Raw genomic sequence first — 27,917 nt, forward strand, 5'->3', positions numbered from 1 at the left:
AGAAAGTGCCTGGAGATGTATGGATGAAAGGCACTATAGTATGTCCAAAGTAATATTATTAGTGCTAATAATGGTACAGCTATTATTACTTAAATATATAGTGCAAAATAAGGTGCCAAATATTGGCAGTGTACTGGAACTGTATATGCATATATACAGTACACCACTTATATTTGACAAAATTATCAATATCTTGCACTTAAATGCAAAGTAATATTAATATAAAATGTACTATTAACTGTATGCAAATATTGGTAGTGTACTGTAACTTCTACATCAATAGATGCACACGCTATAAGTAGGTGTGTACAGCAATATACAGACAGTTGCATATGAAAATATATTAATGTTTTTCAACATTAAACAAAAGCTTATTCCACAAACCTATCTTCATGTGCCTGTTTCCTGTGCTTTACCAGCTCAGACAAAAGCGAGTCCAATGTCCCTTTATGTTCGGAGATGCTGTGGGAACATCTGGTGAGGTCTTCAGTGACCTACAGTGGGAAAGAAAAGGTCCAGACCAGGGCTCTCCATTAATCAGAGAAGTTCCACATGGGCTTCTCAGCTCCTTCCCACATAACACCCATCGCTGGAGCGACATACTCACAGTCTGCAGCCTTGTTTTCACCTCAGCCAGATCCTTCAGCTCTGGACTACCGTTCCCTCCAGAAACAGACTCATACCTATTAGACACAGATCAAAGCTTTATTAAACCAGAGGCGGGATTCAGAGGGGCTTTTCCTGCCCTGGGCTAAGAGGGGCAGATAACACCTGGGCAAATGAAAACCCTCCTCTGAGGCTGGAAGTTTCAAAGGCATCTAGGAGATTTACAATCACAGCTCCCATTGAAATGAATGGGAATCACACCTCTAAATCCCCCTAGGCAGCGCTCTCAGCAATAAAATAACCCAACCCCAAATAAACCATTTTCCACCCCTGAGGTGATAAAACAAAGACGCAAGAGCTAAATGACCAAGGGTAGGCTTGGATTTCACTGGAGCAGCAGTGACAGCAATGGATGTATTTAGTAGGATTGTCTGAGATTTCCCTGTAACTTGGTCTCTGATGGAAGTTCCACTAATGGAGCCTCTTAAATGGAAATAAAAGGCACATCAACGTAAGGAGTGCGGTCAGGCTGGAGGCAGCACTCAGCAGAAATGCACTGTAATGGGTTTGAATCCTAGAGATTTAGAGACAGAAGAGACACATCCATCCTCCAGGGCGAATGCAGAATTGTTCCTTATAGTAGAGATTCTACAGGGTTTTGGACAGGGATTCCACCCATTCCCTTGGGAGAACAAGGTCTCTGTCTGACTGACCTCCCCCTGGGATTTAGGTTAATGCAGTGTAACTCTTCACGCGGTTTTCCTTTTACCGAGCAACAAGGCTCTTTTTTTCCATTTGCATTCAGCTGAAGATTCCAGCACTGGTGTCTCCTTGAATTTACGCTATGACTTCATCTCTGTGGCTTATATAGGTTTGCCGTACCCTGTAATATTCAATCTGAAAAACCCCAGAGAGCAGCCAGACCACCAGGGACTAAAATCCAAGTTCTTATGAAAGTGGAGACTGATCATCCAAAGGGGGGGGGAGAGGGGGAAGGGTAACCATTCAGCTCAGACATTCCTGCACATTCCCTACGTACAAGGATTGCAGGAACGTAACACTCACCAGCAACCCAGCTTACTCACAAGTCTCTTTCTCCACTGCCCCAATCATCTGGAGCACAATACCTACAGACAACCAGCAAGGGCTCCTGACAAGTTCCTCCTGCACAGAGCATTGCCTTGGTCACTTCATTTCAGGAATAAAAATAATATCAAGCTCTTGTATAGCACTTTTTAATCAGTAGATCTCAACGCGTTTTATAATGGAGACCAGTGTCATTAGTTACTTTTTACAGATGGGGAAACTGAGGCAGAGAGAGGGGAAATGACTTGCCCAAGGTCACCATAGGGCAGGAATAGAAGCTGGGTCTCCTGGGTCCCAGCCCAGTGCTCTATCCAATAGGCTGCGCTGCCAAGCACTGCCTCGAGTGGTGAGCTAGATCCAGTTCCTAGTGGACTGGTGTCCACATCACCAAAACTGCCACCACGGGTTGAAGATCTCAGCACAGAAGACAAGGACTGAATGGGCCCTGGAAACAGAATGGGAAAGTGGCTCAGACGGTCAGGGTGAAGGTACTCTACACTGGTGGGGGGAGCAGTGGGATACCGCACTGCTTACTTTCCATGCTGTACCAGCTCTGTGGACAATAAAGGACCTCGGCCTCCTTGGCTGTCAGGGGAATTCTCTGCCTGGTGTTCCCCTCTGGATCCCTTGTTTGCACCTTGTGAGCTACATGCTCTGCCCTTGTTTTTGATTCTTTGTCTCCTGCAGTCAGTTAAGTTCTGGGTTCTGTGGCTGCGCACGTGGCCTTTGCTGTTACCCTGGTGAGTTCTGCTCCCCCTCCCAGGATTTAAATAGGCAGCACCAGATTCACCACAGAGATGTTAACGGAGCTCTACACATTTTTCTGTCACACACGAGAGCAGCAGATGCCTCAATACAGAAGGTGGGAAACCTACATCGTCCCAAGTCCGGAGAAGAGAACATGGCCTTTGGATTTATATTAACCAAGAGTCCTATAACTGACGCTCCAGTCCAGTAGGTGGGGGCCACCAAAGAGGCCTCAGGTGGATTTTTCCAAAGCCCCAGTGTGCGTGAAGAGCACAAATCCCAGTGGCTTGCCGCTAGACTTGTGCTCCTGAGTCATGCAGGAGTTTTGGAAACTTTCCCTCTTAATCCCTAACGTTCTGAGAGCTGCAATAACTTCTCTTCAAGCTCAAGTGACAAGGGCCTGTGCAGAGCCCCTATCGGACCAGCCCACGTGTGGGACAGACACAGCTCAGTGCCACGACCACATGTGCACAGCTGCAGAGCATCTTTACCCCTTGCTGCACAAGTGACAGCAACAAAGCGATACTTACAACACGAAGGCCTTCAGCTCAGTATGCTGCAAGCCGCTCAGCATCAAAACGGCCGCTTCCCTTCTCTCCACAACACAGGAGCACTTGGCTTTCAGGCTCTCACTGCAAAGAGACAGGTTTGTCTGGAATCATCCAACTCCCCTCACCCAAGGGGTGCAATGCAGCTGAACTTCGAGTGTTTGCCCGTTTGTAAACCCACTTTGCCAGAAGCTGGGAATGAGTGACAGGGGATGGATCACTTGATTCCCTGTTCTTTTCATTCCCTCTGGGGCACCTGACATTGGCCACTGTCGGAAGACAGGATACTGGGCTAGATGGCCCTTTGGTCTGACCCAGTAGGGCCGTTCTTGTGTTCTTAACTTGCTTCTAACCACATCTGCCTCTCCCCACCCCTCAAGCCCCAGCCTTGTGCTTCAGGGTTTCCTTTGGGTGCTTGTAACCATGAACAGTAGAATATACACAACTCTATCATTTACTCTGATCACCTGATATCGGGGGCCCTATAACATGAGAGAGTTCTTGCTCCAAAGAGCTTAGAGTCTAAACAGGCAAGACACTGTACTATGGGCATTAACACTGCTATATTTACCAGCCTGGCCTGAACCGACCCTTCGGTGTCAGACTGACACGTGCTCAGCCACAGTGGGGACAAGGATTCCATCTGGAACACATGCTCTGAATGAATCTCTCGGGTGTCTCTAATTCACACACATGCACACACCCTTCTGCAGTTCAGAAGCAGAGATAATATCCCCAAATTGTTTTATTTTTTTACATCTAACATTACACATGCGCGCGCACACACACACACACACACACACACACACACACACACACACACACACACTTTCTCTCAATAGTATTGATCCAAACCACTGCAGCATATGCAGTGACACTGCAAGATTTGGAGCACCGCTGTAGAATACTTTTGGGGGATTGTCTGAGTAAGCGATCTGGTTCTTAAACACAAGATATTTCTATCAGCTACACAGAGAGAAAAGAAATCAAACAGTTCCGGCTGTTCTTTACACAGCACCAACAGGGTACACTGGCTGTCATGTACTTACATCACCCAGTAAAGACCTCTCAGAATAAACTCTTGACATTTCAAAAGTGACCGAGAGATCTTCAGTGTCTGGTGAACGGCACTCAGGACACCCTAGAAGGCAAAAGAGCACTGCCAATGACCATTCCTTCACTTGAGTGTGATTTCCAAAAGCCTATTTCAATCTTGAGCTGAAATCCCCAACATACCTTTGCCATGCTGCAGTCAGCTAGGACATCAACCTTTGGGACAAACTTTGGAAACTCATGTGATGCTGAAAACAAAGAGACATCGTTCAGAGCCCTTTGTGGGTATATTTCCTATATCACCCTCTATACAGAGGGACCCTCTGTGCTTCATGTTTGCTTCATTAACAGGGAATCTCTCATGGAGTTGCACTCTTGTGGATCAACAGTGACATCTAGTGCCCACTTAGGCAAACCACAGGTATTACACCAGATATGGGGGACATTTTCCAAATCTCCCATGTGACTTAGAAGTCTAAGTTCTACTTTCAAAAATGACTTAGGCTTCTAAGTCACATAGGAAATGTTTAAAATTTTACCTACATCTTAGAAGTTGTACCATCAGCTCCTGTGCACAAAACACAAGCGGGAATGTAACTGTCTGCCACTCATCTCAACCGATGTTTTATTATACAGACATCAACACAGAAAGCATCCTTCCCTGAAGGCTTTATGGGCACTTCTGTCTAATCTAATGGGAAGGGTAACGTTCTCTCCAGCTCACATTGTGGGTCTCTACAACACATTTTGCCCTGGAGTTCTGCACATGGAATAAAGAGAGGATATAAAGCAGTGAACTGCAGTGTGGATCCTAATACACAAAAGTACTTAGCAGGTAGAGAGCACTTTTGATCTCTCAAGTGAATTACAAATATTAACTAATTAATCCTCTTCATATCTTTAAGACATGGCTAAACAATTTACATTTTACAGATAGAGAATGAGAAGCAGAAAATTTTCACTCAAGCCCATAGAGGGAATCTGTCAGCTCTGGGATGAGAAGCTAGGAATTCCTTGTTCCTAGTCCTGCGCTCAGATCACTCGCCCATATCTCTGGGTTCAGCAGGGCAGAGCAGAGCTCAGACTTTATTAACTGATGGTAGCACCCGGATGTCTCAGCCAGGTCCTGGCCCCATTGTGCTAGGCACTCTACAGAGACATTGCAGGAGGTGGTTCCCACCCTAAAGAGTAATCTGAACGGACAAGACAGACAAAGGGTGGGAAAAGAGTATTATTATTACTCCCATTTTACAGATTGGGGACAGAGGCACAGAGAGGCTAAATGACTTCCCCATGGGCACACAGGAAATCTGTTTCAGAGATGAAAACTGAACCCAACCCAACCATGTCCAATGCCTTTAACCACAAAACCATCCCTTCCTCGCTGTTGAGCTTTGCCCTAATAATTTACAGCTCTGCAGTGAGACTCCAGATGAAGTGACCAAGAGCCCTGTATCAGGAGGACATTGCAAGCGTGACCATATGCGTGCATACACAGATGGCGGAAACTAAACCCACTAGAAGAGCTCAAATGGCTGGACGGGAAGCAGAAGGCTCCATTTTACGAGATGACTGTACTCACGATCTCTGAATCTCACTCCCACGGGTTCCTCCGGTACACTGCTCAGCAAGGTCAGCGGGCTATTTTCTGTGGTTCTGGAGAAATTGTGAGCTTGCAGGCTGGGTTCCAATTGATACGGGTGACCTTCAAAAAAATATTCTTGATGGTGAGGGGCTATATTTGTCTGTGTGAAGACAGCTTCTAAAAATATGGCGGTACTGAAACAAAAAACAAACAAGGGAACAGAAGGGAAATAAAACATGAGGCTATCAGCAACCGAAATAATTTCACACAATAGCCAGTAGTTTCGCTATTATTCTGTCCACCCACCCCCGAATCCTACTCTTGAGTTTATCCTTCACTAAAGGAAGCTCGGTTGGGATCCAGCAAAGCTTCCCGGCAGCATGCGGCATCAGACTTGTTTACAGTGATATTTATTGTGGATTGCCATTGCCCTAGCATTCGGTCACCTGAACGCTTTAGCAGTCTGACCTAACTTCCAGTGACGTCCGGGGGAGACTTTCCTTTGACATCAACGGGTTTTGGATTATGCCCAATACGAGCAAAAAAAAAACCACTCAAGGATCACTTCTCCTCCAATGAAATGCAGCCTCCTGTGCAGTGGAGAGCAGCAGAGCAGGCATACAGGGGACAGCAATAAGCAACCCCTTCCAGCTGATACACTTCCCTGGGGAAGCGCAGCTCAGCATTAAACTGAACCTTCTGCTTTTCCCACTGGTTTTTCAGGCGGTTTGGCCGAGGTGCAAAGAGAACACGTGCCTCTCCCAGGTGCACACCGTAAACCTGCAGTGAAAATTTGGCCTGCGACTCAGGGCTCCTGGATTCTTCTCCCAAGATTTGCCAGGGGCTAAGCCGTGCTTACGTGTTGTAGGCATGGATGTAGATCCGGTGCATGGTAGCTTGCTGCAAGGAGAAGACATGGACCACTATCCTGTGCAGGATGTCAGTGGTTTCAGCAAAAAACTGATCAAAGCCCCAGCATTTTTCCTGATCAACTTCCAGAATGTTAGCCAGTATGGGGATGAGCTGGCTCTGCAGCCCCCTGAAGCGAAGGAAAGGAAATGAAGATGTTTATTATATATATATATATACACACACACACACACACATATACACACACTAAATAACAAAAAATAAATAAAAATAAAAATAAAAATGAACAGAAGACAGTGCGTTCCAATGGATAGGATGCTGGACTGGGAATCAGGAGACCGGGGTTCTATTCCCAGCTTTGCCACTGACCTCTGTGTGACCTTGGGCAAGTTACTTCCCCTTTCTGTGCCTCTGTAAAATGGAGATACTACTAGGCCTTCTTTTGTAAAGCGCCTTGAAATCTACAGATGAAAAGCATGTGCCCCAGGTTAAGAACCCAGGCACTCTATGATCCTGATCCAACTCCCTTTGTAATTTTTCCAATCAACTTCAAACAGAATGGGACTGGGAATTATAAGGATGATACATCATCAAATTGTATGCCACTTACTCCCCATTTCATGGCATGGCCGAATAGCTTCCCTGACGAGCTCTCAGGAACGCATGGCCTACGCTTTGTCATCATTAAGGATACGTTCAGCTTTCCTTGACACAGCCCCACACAATATTCATCCAGCATCCATGGGCTTGTCACATGCATTTCTCCAGATGCTCCATTACAATTTAGCCCTCGCCAATGAATCAAACTCAGGACCCAGAGAGTTTGTTTTTCCAATATTCATTTCCCTGGGGATGTAACAGAGACTAAATAGATGGGTTCACAGGCTGTCAGGCAGGAAGAGACAGACTGACTATAAACCTCTTTTGAATCCCTGAAGCCTCATCTTGATAGGATGGAAAGATTGGCGGGGGGGGGGGAAGCGAGGGGAGGGTTTAAGAAATGAATGCCTTTTCTTTTAAGGTGAATTTAGGGCTGGTGAGAGGTGCTGGATTGACAGCCCTAGAGACTGAAACCCCTTCTTTAGCCACAGGAGAGGGATGGCACAGACAGCAGCAACAGCTTAAGCGTAGAGCTGCTTGGGAATATTTTGACTAACTGGTTTTTCGCCCACTCGTTCAAGCCGAAGCTGTTTGCAGAACAATGTCCATTTCCCAACTCAAAAAAAAAGGATCGGATTTTTCCCCCCCACCCAGAATGGTTGAAACCCCCATTTCAACATTTTCAAAGTGCAAAGTTTTGTTCAAATCAAAAGGCCTTGTTCAAAACTGTAGTGAATTTAAACTAAAAAGAGTTTACGTTGCAACCAGAACAAAAAGTTTTGATTGGCCCTGTGACGTTGTGCAGTCTATATGGTTTTATAAAAACATGATAATAAGTGAATATAATGTAACTGGGATAGTTTTAGAAAAATATGGTAAAAAGTGAATATAACATCACTGGGATAAGCTTCATGCAAAAGGTCTCTTGTAAGGTATCATTACAAAGCTTATAATCTACTGAGTGTGATCATCCGATTTGTATAAATGTACCACTCATATCTAAAACTAGAAATATAAAATATAACTCTGAGGGCCTATTGTAATTATGTAATGATGGTTTGGAATCTTGATGACTCCCATTGTCTGTAGATGGCTGTGTTTACCTGTGAGTCTTCCTGTATATGTTTCAGAGTAGCAGCCGTGTTAGTCTGTATCCGCAAAAAGAACAGGAGTACTTGTGGCACCTTAGAGACTAACAAATTTAGAGAGCATAAGCTTTCGTGGACCACAGCCCACTTCTTCGGATGCATCACTCTGTATGCATCCGAAGAAGTGGGCTGTGGTCCACGAAAGCTTATGCTCTATAAATTTGTTAGTCTCTAAGGTGCCACAAGTACTCCTGTTCTTTTTCCTGTATATGTGTGTGCTGGCAAGTGAGTAATGAAGTCTTGCAGTGACATGTGATCATGTCACCTGAACTGGAATCCATCTTTAACCTGGTGCTTTTCCAGTGAGGGGGGGTGGAAACCCAGAGGGACGAAGGGTTCCCGCCTTATGCAAACGATATATAAAGGGGTGGAAGAGAACAAAGGGGGGAGAGGAGCCATCATGAAGAATCCCCTAGCTATCACCTGAGCTGCAACAAGAGCTGTACCAGGGGAAAGAATTGTGCCCAGGCCTGGAAGGTGTCCAGTCTGAGAAAAAAAACTTACTGAAGCATCTGAGGGTGAGATTATCTGTATTCAGTTTGATTAGACATAGATTTGCACATTTTATTGTATTTTGCTTGGTGACTTACTTTGTTCTGTCTGTTACTACTTGGAACCACTTAAATCCTACTGTCTGTATTTAATAAAAATCACTTTTATTTAGTAATTTACTCAGAGTATGTATTAATACCTGGGGGAGCAAACAACTGTGCACAGCTCTATCAGTGTTATCGAGGACGAACAATTTATGAGTTGGCCTTGCATAAGCTTTATGCAGGGTAAAACGGATTTATCTGGGTTTAGACCCCATTGGGAGTTGGGCATCTGAGTGCTAAAGACCAGCACACTTCTGTGAGCTGTTTTCAGGTAAACTTGCAGCTTTGGGGCAAGTGATTCAGACCCTGGGTCCGTGTTAGAGCAGATGGGAAAGTCTGGCTCAGCAAGACAGGGTGCTGGAGTCCTGAGCTGGCAGGGAAAACAGGAGCAGGGGTAGTCTTGGCACATCGGGTGACAGCTCCCAAGGGGGTTTCTGTGATCCAACCCGTCACAGGCCCAAACGGAACTTTGCGGGGGGGGGGGGGGAAGAAGGGAGGGGGGAATTTTTGGTTCATGCAAATTTTCTAGATTTCGACTCTTCCTCCCAATTTAGGATGAGAAAAATTCTCGGTAACTTGAAAATTTTCACAGAATGGGAAAACCATTGCTCAGGTAAGCTTTAGTAAAGTGTTCACCTTGCCCCATCCATAGGTTTCAATTCTGACCTCAGGTGCCCAGATAGCACAGCAAGGGGCACAGTACAAGACCTGGAACAAAATAGACTTGGGAGGAGCAGGGATGGTTTTTACGGCACTGGTGTGTTTTACAATGTGGACACTTGCCCACATTGGAAATGTCCTAATTCCCTGGCAGTATATTTCACACGGATTATCAGAAGGGTGTGGACAGAATTTTATTTCTTTAGTTTTCATCAGCTGTTTGAAGGCAATGCAGATACAAAGGGTGGCCTTTTGCTGCCGACGGACAGTGCCTTAGCACTGAAACTTCAGCTTCTGATGTCTCTGGGGAACTACGTAAGGAAACTCACTCATTGTACAAAAGTGGAAGAATTGGAATAAAGGTGCTCGGCTCATTTTTCCTCCTCACATGAGCCGTGCCTCGTGCCATGCGTAGGCAAGGCACCGAGGAGAGGAAGCGGGGGAGGGGGGGTTATAAGTTACTATCACCTCAAAGCATGTTAACAGAAAGGACACTGGGACAGAGGCTACAAAGTATTAGAAAGACTGTTCCAAAATGGAGCACCAGTGATGTATATTTTTTCCAATGCCCTCCCATAATGCACTTCCTCCTAGACCAGAGCTGGTGCAACCCATTAGGTGACGTAGGCAGTCGCCTAGGGCGCTAACATTTGGGGGGTGGCGACCAAATCTTCGGCCACCCTGGTCATCGGCAGTATTTCGGGGGCGGGACCTTCTGCCGCCTCTGTTGGGGGCAGCATTTTGGGGGCAGGACCTTCCGCTGCCTAAGTCGGCAAAAAAGCTGGTGGCGCTCCTGTCCTAGACACTTACAAACATGAATGAATCCAAACTGCTTTGTGTTGTAGGTGAATATAATTATTTACATTTTGCAGATGGGAAAACAGAGGCACAGAGAGGGGAAAATGCCAAAAACCCCAAGTTAACCTCATTTTTTTTGGCCTAATACAGCACCGGGAGTCAGCGCCAGGAACAGAACCCAGGCTTTTCTGGCCCAGAGTCTCATTCTCTAATTATGAGCCTGTGTTAATACACAACTGAGACACATGGGAAGAGAGGAAGTAGATAGAAGTTGGGGAGCTCATTGACAAAAAGAACCTCCCTGGCTGGGGTTTTAAGATTAACCATTTAGCTCCTGGAGAAAGAAGAGAGACAGTGGAACTTTCAGGATCACCTCAGAAGTCCGAACACATTGCAGAAATTATTCAACTAAAATCCCACACAGTAGTGCAGCTGCTACAGATTAACATGACTGTGAGAAGTCTCCAAGTTATTTCAAACAATGATATGCTCGCATACTGGTTATGGGCTTGATCCCAGTGATAAGTCATTAGGGCTGCTAGGTTCAATAAGGACTCACGGCACGATTACACCCTAAATTCTGATTTTAAATACCAACGCTATCTTCTACTGTGAAAGGATTAATATAGACACTGTCAATAGTGGGAAATTTTGGAGTTAACCAAAACAACGTGAGTCACTTCAACTGAGAGGGATAATGTGACAAAATGGGCAAATTCTCTTTCCCTGGATTTATAGCATGGGACAAACACTGTTTTGAGGCACTTTATATATACTTAGGCTCTTTATACCACTCCAACCTTAACATAAAGGAGAATCAGGCCCCAGGTACATATTAACAAGTACCTCACAGGAGACAGATACACAGTCACAGAAGACTATAATGAAGGGCTCAGAGATAGCAATGGGCTCCACACATTCTCTTTGAGGCTTCAGTCACCGCTTTTTAGAGCCTTGTATTGCTCCGAAAGTCTTAATCATGCTCAAGTTGTTTATTTCAACACCAGCCACGCGCCCAGCGCTGTACGGGACACGGGACACTCGGGAGGGTCGTGGGTCGCTGGGATTGAAGTAACGCACCTTATGATCGACGAGCAAGAGCCTCCACTGCCTGAGCAAAAAGCCCCAGCTCTGTTGGCTCAAAGGATGTAGCCAACTCAACCATCTCTGCAGTCCAGCCACTGGGGGGGGGCGGGGCGCACAGCTATGTTGTGTAAGCATGCGTGACAAGTCCCCGCCCCCGAGAGCTTATAATCAGAGACAGAGAAAATGGGACGCAGGGAGAAGTCCAGCAGATGGAACGAGTAGGCTTTTACAGCTGAGATGTTCAGTGCCCAAATCCCATAGAACAAGGCGTGCACGTCTCCGTAAGCACCATTGAAAAATATCCTTTATATAGAGGTATTCGTATTATTACAGACGCGCTTGGTCCAGGCACTAGGGGAGGAGCAAATCTAGGGGAGGGACGTTTGCATGCCATAACTACATCCCTGGAGTATGCCGAGGGCAGGGCAGAGTCCCTGTGCTCTTTTCCAACCCAAAGCAGCACTTCTGGCCATGCAACTCACTGACTGGTTGGAGACTCTATGATCAAAGCAGGAGGTGGGACAGCTCCCTGGAAGCAGAGACTGCAGGCTAACTCCACCCCCTCCAATACTCACACAGACAGTTGGCAGGTGATGGGCAGCTCGTAGCGCCACTCAATGGGCCCGTTCTCCTGCCTCTGGACACCTGCGATAGCTCCAGCGGGTTTCTCGGTCGTTATTTTATACCTGTTGAAAGAAAAGTCGTTTCTGTTGTGTGGAAACTGGACAACTGGCCTCCCCTTGGCACATTCCAACCACTTCTTGGCAAGTCCTAGGGGATACGGGCAGAGAGAGGGAGTGAAATGGAGCGGCTAAGGAGAAAATCAGTCTCCACCTTCCCACATCATCAGGGAGGAGTTTCAATTGACAGAACCAAAATTTACCAACACGAGGTGCCTTAATTGCACATGGAAAACCAGACCAACAGGAACAAGCGAGCAGAGACTCTGCGTGCTAGCGAAGCAAATGGGAAATTGCACGTACAGCCACATAACCCCCACACGCTTAGACTAGTTTGCACCTGCCTGTTTCCTGGGTGCCATTTAGGCATCTGCTTTTTGAAGCTGTGATCCAGAATGATCAACCCCCAACCCAGAAGTACAAAGGTATGAAAAGAAAAATCCCAAACCTGTTTGCATCATCCCTCGGGGGAAAAGCTGCGTCGCTTTCAGAAGACAGTGCGTGGGGGGAAGGGAGGACATTTCAAGCAACAGCATGGAAGTCAAGTCAGAAGCTGCCCCGTCTTTCAGCCGTTAAACCACAAAGCCACAGAAACACCGTTATCAGGGCAAACATACCATAGAAAGGGGCACTGATTGCCAACTGCAGCTCTGCCGTCTTCCTGCCTGGATCCTCGCTCTGAGCAGAACCCAGTTAATTCCTCATGTACTTGAGTTAGGGACAGCACAGCCGGCTTGGTCTCCAAGGGGGCTTTAGTGCCCGCCCCTGTAGTGCTAACCACAGGGGCGGTCAATAGCAGGGGCTGCATTAGTGACTTGCCAAGATGGGGCAGCCCCCCAGAAAGTACAGTCCCTACTACATCCTTCGTGTTCTATCTTGCCCCAAGAGGCCTTTCCTAAGAACAGCATGGAGCAGGGCATGCTGGGAACTGCAGATGAAGCCAGCCACAGGCTACACTTCCAGCAGATCTAAAGTATACATGAGAATCTGGGTGATTAAATCATCAGTAAGCTAAGGTGCATAAACACAAACAGACCCGGTCAATTCCACATTCATAGAAAACAGCACAATGAGGAGTCGGTAGCTGAAATGGGTCTTCAGCAGACATCTGAGGCTCAGAGCCTCGTATCGGGACAGAGGAAGGACTCGAGAAAAGGATGCAACACAAGGACTGGGAGGCACTGGCAGATCTGGAGGGGCACACAGCACTGGCAGAGCAGGAGGTATTACAGGTCAGGATTGGGGTGCACTGTTAGCTCTCCACGTAGCCTACCTCGCCCACTCGTCACTACAGCTTCTCACTTTAGGACCCAATTCAATTCACCAAACTCAGCCAAAACAGACAACACAAAGCCCATTTAAACACCGCACTCCTGTCGGCGGCACTACCTACATGATTTCTTTATTCTTGCGAGGTCCGCCGAAGGGGATAAATGGGAGACTGCCCGTAGCAGCATGGTAAAAGGTTACCCCAATGCTCCACAGATCTACAGTCACCCCATAAGCCTTTTGCTGGGGTTTTCTCAGAACCGCTCGCTCGTACATGTCCGGGTGCTAATGGGACAAAGTGGAAGAAAAGCATTGTGAATGAATCTGCTTTACTTACAGCAGGTCGGTCATGGAAGCCAAGATTTCCCCAGTGACTAGTGATTTAGGGTTCTTCCATTTTTGGGTGCCCAACTTGAGACACTTCAGAGGGCTTGGTTTTCTGAAAACGCAGGCACCGAAAATCTGGTCCCTGTAAGCTGGGCTCCCCAAAATTGAGGCACTCCAAATGTCCAGTCACTTTCAAAAACCTTGGCCATAGAAAGTGAAGTTCAAGCAAGTGAGTGTCTATGAATGAAACGCTTGGGGACAGAGGAGGTCGTCCATTGTAAGTGGACAGAGCAACGGACTGAAACTAGACACCGAGGATCTAGTCCCAGCTCTGTCACTGACCTGCTGGATGATCCTGGGCAAGTCACATTCCCCTCCCCCCCCCGTGACTCAGTTTCCCCATTGGTAAAATGGGGATAATGATAGTGGGCTCCTATGTAAAACACTTTTGAGATCTACCGATGCAGAGTGCTATAGCAGAGCGAGGTATTGTTATTATACGCTAAGCATAGCGACAGCCCATGCTCCTACCGTTCCAGACCATGTATGCTGAGACGTGACCCTTCCTTCCTGAACTCTTGCTCATTAAGCAACTGGCATTTTGCTTTACTCACAAGATATTCCTCTGTCCCGTAGACCGACACAAACTTCTCGTCATCGTCCAGCTCTCGAGCGGCCCCAAAATCCGTGAGCTTATAGATGCTCTGCCCGTCTTCCCCCACCAGCCGCATGATGTTTCCTGGTTTGATGTCTCTATGGACAATGCTGTTCTCACGAAGGTGGTTCATGCCGGCCACTATGAGCACAATGGGAAAGTGAGACACTGCTTAGAATGGCCTCCGCTTCTCTGAGCCGGCTTTGCAAACAGGCAGCGGTATGGACTAGAATTGAGGCAGGCAGGTGGCCCTGGGTTCAGCTTTCAGACCTGGTGAAGCTAACGTGAATTTGTGATAAACAGAGAAGACTCAAGAGCATGACGCCCATTCTAAAGAGGGGAAGCATGCACAGGCAAACCATACCATCTCAGACATGTGATAACGTGAGCACCACCTACCTTCTTGTTCAGTTGCACAGTTAAGTCTCTCAGCTCCCTCAGGATGCCGAGGGCATCCTCAGAATCCAAACACCTCGATGGAGAAGCATAAGGTGACATTCCTGACATGCTCAGGGCGGGCTTGCTACAGGGACCGAGAGCATTGCAGCACCTAGAGTCCTGCCAACATAGGCTCATGGAAATGCCCACTCATCAAATGGCCTCTCAGTATAAGGGTTCGGTTCCAGGGTATGGAGTCTTTCACCTGCCAAGTCATTGGTTCAAATCCAGCCTGGGTCAGTAGTGACAGCCAGCCTGGATTTGATGGCCTGAATTTGGCAGTCTCAGTTCTTAAGGGAACTGACTAACAGTCACAGCTGGCCTCAGCAAAGGACAAGTGGGTAGGGGAAGTGCACTTCTGGCAGAGGGACCATACTCCCTGTGTATTCGGCAGACAAAGGCCTTCACTCTCCACCATTCCCACTGCTTTGTAAAATGCACCTCCAGGCATGCAGTAAGTTAGTTTTTGCCCCCATCCACATCTTTACACAACAGCAGATCTGACGAGGAGCTGAGTGTGAGGAGAGCTGGTACAGGAGGAGATTAATAAGACTGGAATTTTTCAGCTTGGAAAAGAGACGATTAAGGAGGGATATGATAGAGGTCTATAAAATCATGACTGGTGTGGAGAAAGTAAATAAGGAAGGGTTATTTACTCCATCTCATAACACAAGAACTAGGGGTCACCAAATGAAATTAATAGACAGAAGGTTTAAAACAAATAAAAGGAACACACAACACACAGTCAACCTGTGAACTCCTTGCCAGAGGATGTTGTGAAGGCCAAGGTTAAAAAAGAACTAGGTAAGTTCATGGAGGATAGGTCATCAATGGCTATTAGCCAGAATGGGCAGGGATGGTGTCCCTAGCCTCTGTTTGCCAGAAGCTGGGAATGGGAGATGGGATGGATCACTTGATGATTACCTGTTCTGTTCATTCCCTCTGGGGCACCCGGCATTGGCCACTGTCGGACGACAGGATACTGGGCTAGATGGACCTTTGCTCTGACCCAGTGTGGCCATTCTTATATACAGTAGAATGCAAATCCCATGTCCCCACTAGCTGCATCGAGCACCCATTTATCCCCCTTTCCCGCCACAGACATCCAAGCCAGTAGCTCTGAGACTTACCAACACAATGCAACACGATGAGGAATTCTGACTCAGACAAGCCAAAGGAGTTCTCTGGATCTTCCAACACGCTCAGCAAGCTCCCACGTGAGCAGTACTCCATCACCAGCACTTTCTGCTTGCTGTTTCCCTGGGTCTGGGGGACAGAAGGAGAGATGGATCCCTTGAGCAGCATTCTGAGAAACAGTAACCCTGCGACGCTTTGTTATGCACAGAGTCCCGGGGCAGGCTGCTGTGTCCCACCCTTTGCCCCTTCCATGGAAGTGTGGTGTCCCTTCCTTGTCCAAGAAGCCTACGTGGCTCTTCTAGTCAGAGACGACGGACTGCACAGGCAAGAGAACGTTGGGTGGGAAAATGAGCTCTGCCACCCAAAACGAAGTCCTTGATTAACACAATACACCCCACCCGGAACTCGAAGGAATTGGCAAATGAACCACTTGAGTGTGCAATCCAGGACACTTGGCTCCATCGCCTAGGGTGTGGGATTCTGGGTAGACTAGTGGTTAAAGCACCAGATGTGATGGCAGGGCACCTGAGTTCTATTCCTAGCTGCATCACTCAGCTGCCTTGAAGTGACTTGGCCAAGGCCCCAATGTGCCATCCATCAGTGGAGAACAACACCACAGGGATGCTGGGAGATGTCACGAGTGAATGTTTGTAAAGTGCTTTGAGCTGAAACAATAGGGAGGGTTGAGGGTGAGTAGAGAAAAGCCACAGGAAGCAGCTGTGGTTATTCAGCAGTGGCACATCCCGGCAACGGGTGCCCTGTCACAGCTGCTAAAAGCCAAGTCCCGCTGCATTACCACCAAGCCACACCTTTCCCACTGTAGAGCTAGTGACAGACTTACAGTCTCTTCAACTGCAAACAGTTTGACGATGTTCTTATGGTTTAATTTCCTCAGCACCTCAAACTCTCTCATCTGCACCTCCTGTGGTCTGAGGTAGCTGGCATTATTAAAGACCTTCACAGCAACCAGCTCCCCTGATCTCTGGGCAAGGAGGAGAAAAGATACAGGATAGATTCAGAGCGCAGCCCCCAGGTGGAATGCTAACCCGCCAGGAAAACAGGTTAGTGGACAACACGTGCTCTGTAGAGGGGGGACGGTTCTGTGCTAGCGGGGACGATAAAAACGAAGCCAGAAGGCAGCTCAGTTTCCAGTTGGGAATGAAAGGATTAAGGGGGAGGATTTCAAAGGCACAAAGGGAATGCCCAGCTCCCATTGAAAATCAAATTCCCCTTTGCGTCATCTCAAAATCTCCCCGCAAGATCCAGAGCGGCCCTGGGTTTAACACACTGTTCATTCGCCACCGCCGCTCACGGCTGCAGTACAGTAGCTGGTGGTTTGACTCTCTCCCTAGTTCGGTTCCCCATTTCAGACCCAGCCTGGCGCCCTCATGCAGTTCCTGTCCTGACCGAATAGCTCAGCCCTGGTTAGTACATTGCAGTTTGGAAAGCAAACAATCCTGGCAATGTATGTGTTTCTTTGTAGGATTCACCCATTCTCCCCATTGCAAAGCAAGGGCAGCGATGCTTACTGCACTTCCTTCTGTGCCCCCGAAGCCCAGGTGAACGGTGCTGAGCGGGACATGTTTATCCAGTTCTGTAAAACATCTCCAGCGAGGCCCGAAACCATCACCCCCAGTCTTTCCTCCACGAGAGTTAGTGGTTACATTATAAAGCATCCTTTAAACTGAATCTCCTTCCAAAGCCCGACTCTGAACTGAGCAATGAGACAACCCTCTGAATAAACTTCAGAGAGCAGAGACACTGATCAGCATCTGGCCCAATCCCAGTGGGTTCATTTCCTGGAACTCACGCACGATACAGTCCAATGATTATGAGTGGCATTTTCAAAAACGTTCGGCATTTGCCTCCCTTCCCCCAAGGTCACAGCGAGTTTTACCATGGGCATAGAACGGGAACACAGATAAGCCAAGGCATCTTGAAAAACCCAACCATATCCTTAGTCTAAACGACCCCTTGAAAACCATGGCCTAAGTCAGCCTCAGAATGAAAACTGGCCTGGATCAGGTTATAACAGGAAAGTGCCTTGGATGATTTTGCAGCCCGCGGTCTTTGCTCGAGGAAGAGAGCAGTGCAGGGACTGTAAAATGATGATCAACGGTACGGATACAAAATCAAGCCTGGCTTTGCTCACTGGGCTGCGCAGCATGGGGCAATGGCTGCAGGGCACCAACAGGGCACGGAGTGATAGTGATAGAAACTACCCACCCAGGACTAACTTACACATAGTTGAGATGAGAAGGGCATGCCAGGGGATTGACGGTTGAGAGCGGGTTGCAAGAGAGTGCATGGGAAGGGTTGGTAGCTGCGCTGGGGTGCACATCGCTTGGGAATTTGTGGGAGGGTTTGGAAGCATGTAACAAATTGGGAGGTCTTAGCAGCTGGAAGATCAGAGTAGGGTTGGTTGTTGAGAGGGGGGTTGGCCACACGTCGCTAGGGTGTGTGTGCGCGCGCGCGCGCTGGGTTGGACAGACTGGAGAGAAATCGAGTTAGGAGCCTACGTGAGTCCATGTACTGCCAGTAAACTCTGCACCCGAGAGAAGAATGTGCGCGCTGCAACCGAATCAACTCAGGCTTCCCACCCCCAGGGCATCTCATCCTGTGCTCTCCTCCTGCCCCTCACTCACCTTACTGCGGGCTTTGTACACGCTGGCTGTAGCCCCTTGGCCCAGCACATCGTCCATATTCCAGAGGTAGTTGGGCGTGCTCTGCATTTTCAGTATGAGGCCAGCTCAACTCTGAGCTGTGAGGCAGTGGGGAGAAGACAAGTCTGTGAGGAAAAGAGCCGTTTACACACATGGACAACCCCGGCAGACAGTAAAGTCATACCAGCCCCAGTGTGCTTTCACACGCCTCCCTGCTGTTTTAACCCTCATTCCACTTCTCCTGCTGCCCAAAATGAGATGTGGGACCAAGCCACACACAGCCTGGACAAGGAGATGAACCTCCTCACCACTTGGAAGGTTCAGATCCCGTCTGTTTCCATAAGAAGCTGATTGTAACAGCCAGCCACACCTACTACTGCACGGGTGTCACTGAACCAACACAGCCTCACAGCAGCAGCTTGTCTAAGAAGTCTGATCCCTATGGGCTAAAGCCCAGTCCGCTGCCACTGCAGCTGTCAGAGAATCTCCATCAGACGTCAGCAGAAGAGATGAGAGTTGACACACGGCTGAGTTCTGATTCTGTCCAGCAGAGGTCAGTGGTGCACAGACAATACCTATCAGCATAACCAGGAACAATCTGTCTCCAACAGCATCATTATTCAGGGGTTACTGACCCACCTCACCCACCCCACTCTCCTACATGTGTCCACTGCCCCTCCCCCCCATCTCCAACTCTTCTGCTGTTTCTTGCTAAAGTGGAGTCCTTCTGTCTCCCTTAAAAAGCAGCCACCAACCTCCCTCTGCAAACAACATGAAAGCAGAGCTCAGAAAGGATGGGAGAAGATGGGGTAAGGACAGAGCTGTGAACCTTGTGCAGGGAAACCCAGTCAGAAGCCACTCAGGCTGGTAAAGAAACACCGACTGATGCAAGAAAAATACTAAGTGTTGAGGGCTGCAAGGTAAGAGAGGCACCTCCCAGCTGCAAGAACAGAAACCTATAGGATTGCAACACCAGCTTCGCAGCCACTGGTTAAAGAGGAAGCACTCAGCTTCCTGCCCCGAGAACAAAAAAATTCCCAGACCCAGAGCAGTCTCTGCTCAGCATTCAAATCTCAGTACAATGAACCTGCAAGCTCATGTGGTCGTTAGAAATGGGCTTGTGCCAAACTCCACAGTGGGACGTCCCAGACTTGAGTGGTGTGTGAGATTGCACTTGGGCAGAGGGGACACACTGGGAGACAGCTCAGCATCCAAATTGGGATCCAGATCCGAGTTTTGCACTTGAACCCGTCACGACAAAGAGCTGAACCAAAATTCTATGTCCAAACACTCCTGAAGTTCATACGTCTGCAGTTCTGTCACTTGTGCCCACCTGCAATTGTTCTAGGGAAGAGTGCACAAGCACATGCTTCTGTTGGCCTTGGACGCTGTCCCCTCACAGGAGAATGCCAGTTGAGGCATATTCGGGACTGGACAACTCACTATGAACACCCCACTGGATAATGGGAAGCAAATGGGGCACATCATGCTTCTTACAAGCAACCCTCAGGGCTTCAGCGGGATACCCATCCAACCCTACTCACCAGATAACTCCCCATAGGTGAAAGCCATTGTGCAGAATTGATTGGTGACAAATGGCTGCCATGTTCCACTGCAGAGGTGTCTGTACTCCTGTGATGAGCCAAACTCGCTTCCTCCCACCCCGAACACCCCATCCATCACACAGTGCTGTCGTCTTCCTGGCAGCTGCCCTTCACCCCCTTCAGTGGCAAAGCTGTATGCACATAATTTGCAAAGTGCTTGATGCATCCCCGCACTCCTTGGAATAGCCATAGTAAGTTATTAGCCAATTCACGTGCAGGGCCTGCTTCTCCCAGCTGGAAATCACACCTTCCAGCTCTGTGTTTAGGAAATGTCCAGAGCCGGAGTAGCAAAAATGTTACAAGCCCATGATAAAGTGAGCTTGCAGAGCTGCATGGAGGACACCTGCAGTCCAGCGCCCTCTGGCCTGCGCTCTCCTTGCATGTGCTTTAAAATCCCAGGCAAAAGTAGATCACACAAAACGCAAGATCGGAGATAGGGACCTTATTCAAACGAAACCAACTTTTTTTAAAACCTGGCTCGCCACAAAGGACACAAACCCTGTCCCTCACTCATGGGAGCTGGCACATAAGTCTGGTGCGTCCCCTGATCTAGGCTCCCTTAGATCAGCACCCAGAAAGGAAAATGAGGAAGTGTCTCGGCGAATCCTCAGATCGATACAGAAATGTTTTCAAGGTACAAGTTGCTACAAAGAGCTAGTGAGCCCGCTGATGTTCTTGCCAAGATTAACATGGTCTATCAGGTCATGCCAGATGATTTAACCACAACAAATTTTCCTCCCGAACAAGAAAGCCAGTACTGCTCTATTCCAGCATAGAACATGTATTGATCACGGGGAGATCACCTCTAGTCTAACTCTCTTTCTCACCCCTCCTCCCCCGCCCCAATGCTTCCTTTCGCAGCTGTCATCAGCACATGATCCATCTTTCTCTCACTGTTCTGGTCTCACATTATCACATGCATGTGAGGATAACAATGCATTTCAGTATTATTGTTACAACAGAATACCATACTACAAACACACACACAGGTTTTTACCCACGAAAGCTTATGCCCAAATAAATCTGTTAGTCTTTAAGGTGCCACCAGACTCCTTGTTGTTTTTGTAGATACAGACTAACACGGCTACCCCTGATACTTGACACACACACCCTGGCACTACCTGTAAGCCTGGTTGCACATCAGGGGTTTCCATACACCACCCTAAGCATAATGCAGTGCAACAAAGCCAGTGTAGACTCCAAGAGAGGAACATTCCGTAGCATTTACCTAGCTCTTTACGTCTGCAAGACAGACTGTACAAACGTGAAAGGAGAGTCCCACTCACCTGAAGACAGCAGCTGGCTCAGGACCAATGTATGCAGTGAAAACCCTTAAGTGCCCAGGTTGGGAGCCATGGTGTGGGCTTGAAAGCAGCCACAGGGACCCCACACAGGCAGGGATGGAACGAAGTCCAGGCTGAGACTTTCTTTCTGCTCAGACTTCCTGCTTTCTTTTTCTCTTAAAGGGACACTGCCCAGTTTCTCCCTTGTCGTTTGAACACGTTGCGAGCATCGACACAGGACCCCTTTTCACTGAGCTGACGCACATCAACGCAAATCATTGTTTCCTGCTTGGATAGGCTTACAGTAAAAGCAAAAAAAAGGGACCAAACCATGCCCTGCCTGTCAAGCCATTGAACGGAAGTTCATCTCCAGTGCAGTGCAGTATATTCTCACTCGCACACACGTAAAATTATCATGAAAAGTTACACCAGCCTGGTTCAACTTCTGCTCCCTGTCCTTAACAATTCTAATTATTATCCCATCAGAATCAATGAAAATGGGGGAGGGGGAGAAAAAAAAATCACACACACACACACACACACACACACCCCACCCTAAGGATATTCCTTGCCTTTAGGAGAGAAATAGAAATGTTGAGGTCTGTATTCCATACAAACACACACAGGAGGATTAGTCCTGTGGACAGGGACTCAGCAGATCTGGGTTCTGTTCCTACCTCTGACACTGACAAATTCTCTGTGCGACTTAAGGCAAATCACTTTAGTCTCTCTGTGCCTCAGGTTCCTATCTGTAAACTGGGAGTAATATTTCCTTTATAACCTCTGAAGCACAGATGCTCTCTCACTACATGCAAGTACAGTGCCTTGCCTAAGGGGGCTCTCTCTGGATGATGCTGGAATAAAAACAACACTACAAAGAATATGTGATGTACTGTCACTATAGGACTCAATAGAAATTGATGTCTTAAAATTATGCTTTAAGTCAAAATTGCACCCTGAAGAACACTGTCCTGTCAGTTGCTACCAACATCAGGGGGGCATTGTATTTGCCCCACTGCAAATCACGTTTTTATTTTTCCTCACCCAGTGACATCACTTAATACAGATCTGCACGTCCTACCAAGTTCAACTAAAGCCCCCGAACTGATTTTGGGAGCCAGTTTTAAATTCACTCCACTTCTGAAACCAAATATGCATGGTACACACTGGATGGGCTGCTCCATGTTATTCATTCAAAGCAGACAAAGATCTTGGTCTGTGTACCTGGGGTATTTGGACTGCTACCCATGAAAAAAAAGTTTGCAGTTTGTTTCTGTTCTTGTGACTTTGCACAGAGAGTGTATAAGTGAGCAGCAGTTAACATAAGGAAGATGCTTCTACCAGTAAAAAGTCTGAAGGGAAATTCCCACTGCAGTACCCAGCAATCTTCTCATGCAGCCCTGCCCGAAGGCATAGTGATATTAACACAACCAGAATACAGTGTTTCCTGCTCATTCACATGACTATTTAGAACACCCACTTCACATTTGCAGACTGCTGCTCCTGCATTTAACTTCCAGGGACAGAGCACCTGTTTAGTTGCGAATGCAGGCACTGTAAAAACAAAAGTGTATTTCCAAGCCACACAGAGAGCCTTACAGAGCACCAGAGGAAACCTTTAGTGTATTGCATGCCATTGTAAGTCGGCCACTACCAATATGTAAATGCAAGATCTGACGCCCAATCTTGTGCTTTAACCACTGGATCAGCTTTCCTTTCCTTTCACTGTCTTGTGGGCTCCCCATAACCACCACACACTTGTCAACGAGCCCAATTCATGCACAAAGGCCTCCTGTATCCTGCTTCCAAAAACACCAATGAACAGACTACCTGAGCTGAACCTGAACACCAAACATGTTCAATGAACAGGGGCCTGACTGTTCCAATGAAAGACACTCAGGCCTGGAAATTCCAGTGGTGATCATGTGAGCCGAGCCCATAGCTCAGAAGAGTGACCAAAACCCTCCCATTTAAAGTCAGAGCGCTCAAAACCAAGTGCGTTTAGTGTCCTCGGACTTATCTACACTACCTTGACTTTCACATATGGCTCTGTGAATTTGAACTGAGGGTGCTGATGAGATAGAGAGGAAGGAAGCAATTAAAATATTTTTTTGTAACAGCAAAGAAACAAGCCTATTTTCAGGTCCTGCTACAATTCCCTTTTCTTTTGAAAGCACAGCTCTCCCTAGCCAGACCCAGAAGAGGAACAAATGCCCCCTTCAATCAGAGGTAGCCCCAAACTACAACTTCAGGTCTAAAACCCCTCAAACTTTTGCAAAGTTACAATTAGATTATAAGCTCCTCAGGGCACAGAACTCATCTGACACCGTGCAGTGCCAAGCACAGCGAGCCTTTGACCCTGTTCAGCGCTTCTGAACACTACAATAGAACTGTTAACAACCCACCCATGTTTGGGTCATAGAATATCAGGGATGGAAGGGACCTCAGGAGGTCATCTAGTCCAACCCCCTGCTCAAAGCAGGGCCAATCCCCAACTAAATCATCCACTGCTGATGTTTCACAGGATGGATCCAGTTCCCTCCATGCTCTGGGGAAGTTAAGGACTAGGTCCAAGTTTCCTGTATCTTTGCGGTCATGCTCTGCCTTTTCACCTTTAAAGCTTTTCTTGTGGTTTTTCCACGAAGTGCAAAATTTACCAACCCCTCCCCCCCATTACAACGCTGCATCCTGCTTCAAATCTGAACCAGATGCTCAATTCCTTCTACTGATCAGAAACAATTGTAAACCTTTCATCAACAAGCAATGAAGAAAAAAAAACCCATGGAATTATAGAACTGTAGGGCTGGAAGGGGCCTTGAGAAGTCACCAAGTGCAGCCCCCCTGCACTGAAGCAGGACCAAGTAAAGTTAGACAATCCCTGACAGGTGTGTATCTAATCTTGTTGTTAAAATCCTCCCATGATGAAACTGCCACAACCTCCCTTGGAAGCGTGTTCCAGAGCTTAACTAGAAAGTTAGAAAGTTTTTCCTAATAACCAACCTAAATCAGCCTTGCTGCAGATTAAGCATTAATTACTGCTTGTCCTACCTTCAGTGGACACAGAAAACAACTGATCACTGTCCTCTTTATAACAGCCCTTAACATATGCCCAACCCTGTGAGAAAGAAATCAGAATCATAGAAGATTAAGGTTGGAAGAGACCTCAGGTCATCTAGTCAATCCCCTGCTTAAAGCAGGACCAACCCCAACTAAATCATCCCAGCCAGGGCTTTGTCAAGCTGGGCCTTAAAAACCTTTAAGGATGGAGATTCCACCACCTCCCTAGGGAACCCATTCCAGTGCTTCACTACCCTCCTAGTGAAACAGTTTTTTCCTAATATCCAACCTAAACCTCCCCCACTGCAACTTGAGACCATTACTCCTTGTTCTGTCAAGGAGTGAGATAGCATCATGCTACAGAGCAACTTGCCCCTTGGAGCAGGAAGAGACACAGGAAGTCAAATTCCAAACACAGTGATAAAGCTTATCCTGGGCAAAGTGAACCTCTCTCTGACAGACCTCAAAGGTCCCCCTTTCACACACTGGCAGCAATAATGGTACAGTTTAATGAGGGGGTTTGTCAATAGTTTCCCTGAAGCTGAACTGTTAGTAAACTAGACACTCCACAAGGTGGCAGTAGAGATTCAAAAATAAAGCTGGAGGTAGGAAGGTGGGTGTGTTCGCATGCTGCCTTCTCCGGGCCCCTAAGGGCCAAGGTCAGGCCTGCAGTGTCCACCCGTACACACACGTGCTCTAAAGGCACCTCTTCCCCAGGGCCCGCAGTGCCGATCCACCTCCCAAAGAGGAGTAAGGAGACCGCTGGGTGCTGCACCCACCGCCCCTCTGGTCTGGTTATTCAGTTCAGTCTAGGCAGCATTCTGTGTCCTTTAACATCACAAGTGCTCCAAAGCCAGGGCCACATCTCTCTCTGTCCTGCACTGAACACGTGGTGAGGGCTCAGCCTGTGGCGGCACCTGCTCCAGCTACATCTAGCGCAGGGCCCCCCGGCCCTTGGTGGGGACACCCGGGAGACCAGAAATCCGGACCAATGAGGCAGATGAAAACTGACATCCAATGGGATGCTTTGCATGTGCTCTTCGGTGGGAAAACCTTATAGAGGAATTGTACACATAGGAACAAAGTGAGACTCTGCAACCTGCAGAACTCCATTACCCAGAGTAGCCTGCCCTGCAACAGGCCAAATCTCTTACTGGCTCTCATGTCTTACACGCAGAGCACGCAGAAGGGACCTCTCAGCAATTCACCAAGGTCCTGCCCCATCGGCAGCCGGCACCTAACTGTAAGAGACAGGAAAGCTAGACCCTCCCAACTACTAGCCCCCAGGAGCATTCACCTCCTTTGGACCAGCCAACTCCATGACACCATTCAGCCCTCATCAGCGCTTTTCATCCTGAACGTACTTTACTCACATGAACTAAGTCTCCCCACAACCCCGAGGGTAAACACTCCCCCTTTTAGAGAGCGGGGGGGGGGGGGGGAGAGGGAGAACCAAGGCACAGAGCAGGGAGGCGATTTGCCCCAGGTCACACACTGACTTTCAGCAGCAGGGCTGGAATTAGAGCCCTAAAGAGCCTGGATCTCAGTTCTGTGCTCAAGCCACTAAACCATCCCAAGCAAATGGCAAGTGAATCTCAACGGTAGGTACACGTGCCCTCACCCACTCCCAGCTCACCTCCAAGGCTGGGGGCCCCAAACACGGCAGATCTCCAGTCGGTGTAACTACCACTTAAGTCAAAGAAGGGAATCTCACAGAACGGGAAAATGCCCCAGCTCATTTACATTTGTAACTCTGCCATGAGAGGAGAAAGAACTGGCTTTAATGAGCTATCCTCAGCATAGGGGCCTGGTTCCAATACCCTCCCATGTGTTGAGTAGTGCTTTATTGTGACAGTGCTCCCAGCCCATTGATTTCACCGGGGCTGCTCACAGAGTAAGGTGCTACACCAGTGCGAAGAAAGGTGGTGGAATCAGGCTCATAAAAACAGAGGAGAACCTGCTGAAAGGTCTGCATCTTCCCATGGTTCTGAGGGATCACACCCTTTCCAGCCACCTTGCTACAGAAGCTCTTTCTAAATGGGTCTGGAGCAGGGGTTCTCAAACTGGGAGTCAGGACCCCTCAGGGGGTCACGAGGTTATTACATGTGGGGGTCACGAGCTGTCAGCCTCCACCCCAAGCCCCGCTTTGCCTCCACCATTTATAATGATGTTAAATATATTAAAAAGTGTTTTTAATTTATAAGGGGGGGCCGCACTCAGAGGTAAAATTGGTCACCAGTACAAAAGTTTGAGAACCACTGGTCTGGAGCCTCCATTACTTAGTCACCTCCTAGCTTCCCAGCTGGGAACATTCCCCCACCTGGCCTTTCACTTGTAACCTTTTACTTGCAATTTACCAATTCGTTTATTTTTTCACTAAAAAAAATAAAACCAAATGTGCTTTCGGAGAGGGGAGGAAGGGTTCCAACCCCCCAGATGCCCAAGCTGCGATAAATGATCTGATTAAAAGGTTTTAAGAGATTACAGCATCTGAGTCAATGTCATCGGACAGCAACAGCTCTAACGGAGAATCAAAAATCATTTTTATTTGTGTATCCGATATGCTCAAAAAAGATGTGCGCCAGGAGCCCCCGGAAATCAATGGAGACTAATTGAAGATTCATAAAAATGAAAGGGATGTTCAATTCAATCAGCCTGTTGATTTATTGAAGAGGACTTTAGCAGCAAGGAGCCTGATTTCCTTAAAAGCCCAGACTCCCCGCAGCGGAGATGGAGCCTGTAGGGAACAGAGTCCCCGTCCCTGTGCCTTGGAGGCCAAGTACATCACAGGGGCTCTTCGACAGACAAGGGCGGATTTGCAGGACACCACTACCTCGCTTGGAAGACTAGCTGTTTTCCAAATGGTTACGGGCCCACTCCCACTGACTTCAATGGGGCACAATCAGGCCCTGTGTTGTATACAGCCATAAGTACAGGCGTGGCTACCCGCACTGCCTAGAACAGCGGCTCTCAAACTTTTGTGCTGGAGACCTGTTTCACATAGCAAGTCTCCAAGTGCGACCCCCCCTAATAAATTAAAAACACTTCTTTATATATTTTTGACACCATTATAAATGCTGGAGGCAAAGCGGGGTTTGGGGTGGAACTGACCACTCGCGACCCCCCGTGTAATAACCTCATGACCCCCCCCCCGAGGGATCCCAACCCCCCATTTGAGAACCCCTGGCCTAGAACAATCCTCACTGGTATTCTACTAGCATCATGAAGCTTCAAGGGAGATCCTGGCCCTGATGCACAAGGCACTGTGCATGATCTCTGAGTGTGTCAGCAATAGGGTGACCAGATGTCCTGGTTTTTTAGGGACAATCCCGATTTTTGGGTCTTTTTCTTATATAGGCTCCTATTACCCCCCACCCCTGTCCCGGTTTTTCACATTTGCTGTCTGGTCACCCTAGTCAGC

The 27,917-nt window shown here is 47.8% G+C and overlaps 1 protein-coding gene across 2 annotated transcripts in view; it reads right to left on the reverse strand.

Annotated features, from left to right (window-relative positions):
- The window catches only part of IKBKE (inhibitor of nuclear factor kappa B kinase subunit epsilon), a 41,939-nt gene extending 20,300 nt beyond the window's left edge, over nucleotides 1–21,639 (reverse strand). The window contains exons 1-14 of one of the 2 annotated variants that reach the window (XR_004645346.1): nucleotides 21,443–21,639; nucleotides 18,535–18,677; nucleotides 16,731–16,871; nucleotides 15,883–16,018; nucleotides 14,274–14,455; nucleotides 13,457–13,617; nucleotides 11,959–12,069; nucleotides 6,485–6,664; nucleotides 5,623–5,819; nucleotides 4,224–4,288; nucleotides 4,037–4,128; nucleotides 2,970–3,071; nucleotides 608–683; nucleotides 385–494 (exon numbers count right to left, since the gene is read on the reverse strand). Coding sequence is in view for 1 of the 2 variants with exons in the window: in XM_034767145.1 (XP_034623036.1) it covers nucleotides 385–494; nucleotides 608–683; nucleotides 2,970–3,071; nucleotides 4,037–4,128; nucleotides 4,224–4,288; nucleotides 5,623–5,819; nucleotides 6,485–6,664; nucleotides 11,959–12,069; nucleotides 13,457–13,617; nucleotides 14,274–14,455; nucleotides 15,883–16,018; nucleotides 16,731–16,871; nucleotides 18,535–18,621 (1,640 nt within the window). In the remaining variant the exon portion in view is untranslated. The remainder of the gene's footprint in view (nucleotides 1–384; nucleotides 495–607; nucleotides 684–2,969; nucleotides 3,072–4,036; nucleotides 4,129–4,223; nucleotides 4,289–5,622; nucleotides 5,820–6,484; nucleotides 6,665–11,958; nucleotides 12,070–13,456; nucleotides 13,618–14,273; nucleotides 14,456–15,882; nucleotides 16,019–16,730; nucleotides 16,872–18,534; nucleotides 18,678–21,442) is intronic. The other variant, XM_034767145.1, reaches the window with a different exon arrangement.
- Nucleotides 21,640–27,917: the final 6,278 nt, after the last annotated feature.

This window comes from Trachemys scripta, chromosome 4 (assembly GCF_013100865.1).
Source record: "Trachemys scripta elegans isolate TJP31775 chromosome 4, CAS_Tse_1.0, whole genome shotgun sequence".
Taxonomy (NCBI): domain Eukaryota; kingdom Metazoa; phylum Chordata; order Testudines; family Emydidae; genus Trachemys; species Trachemys scripta.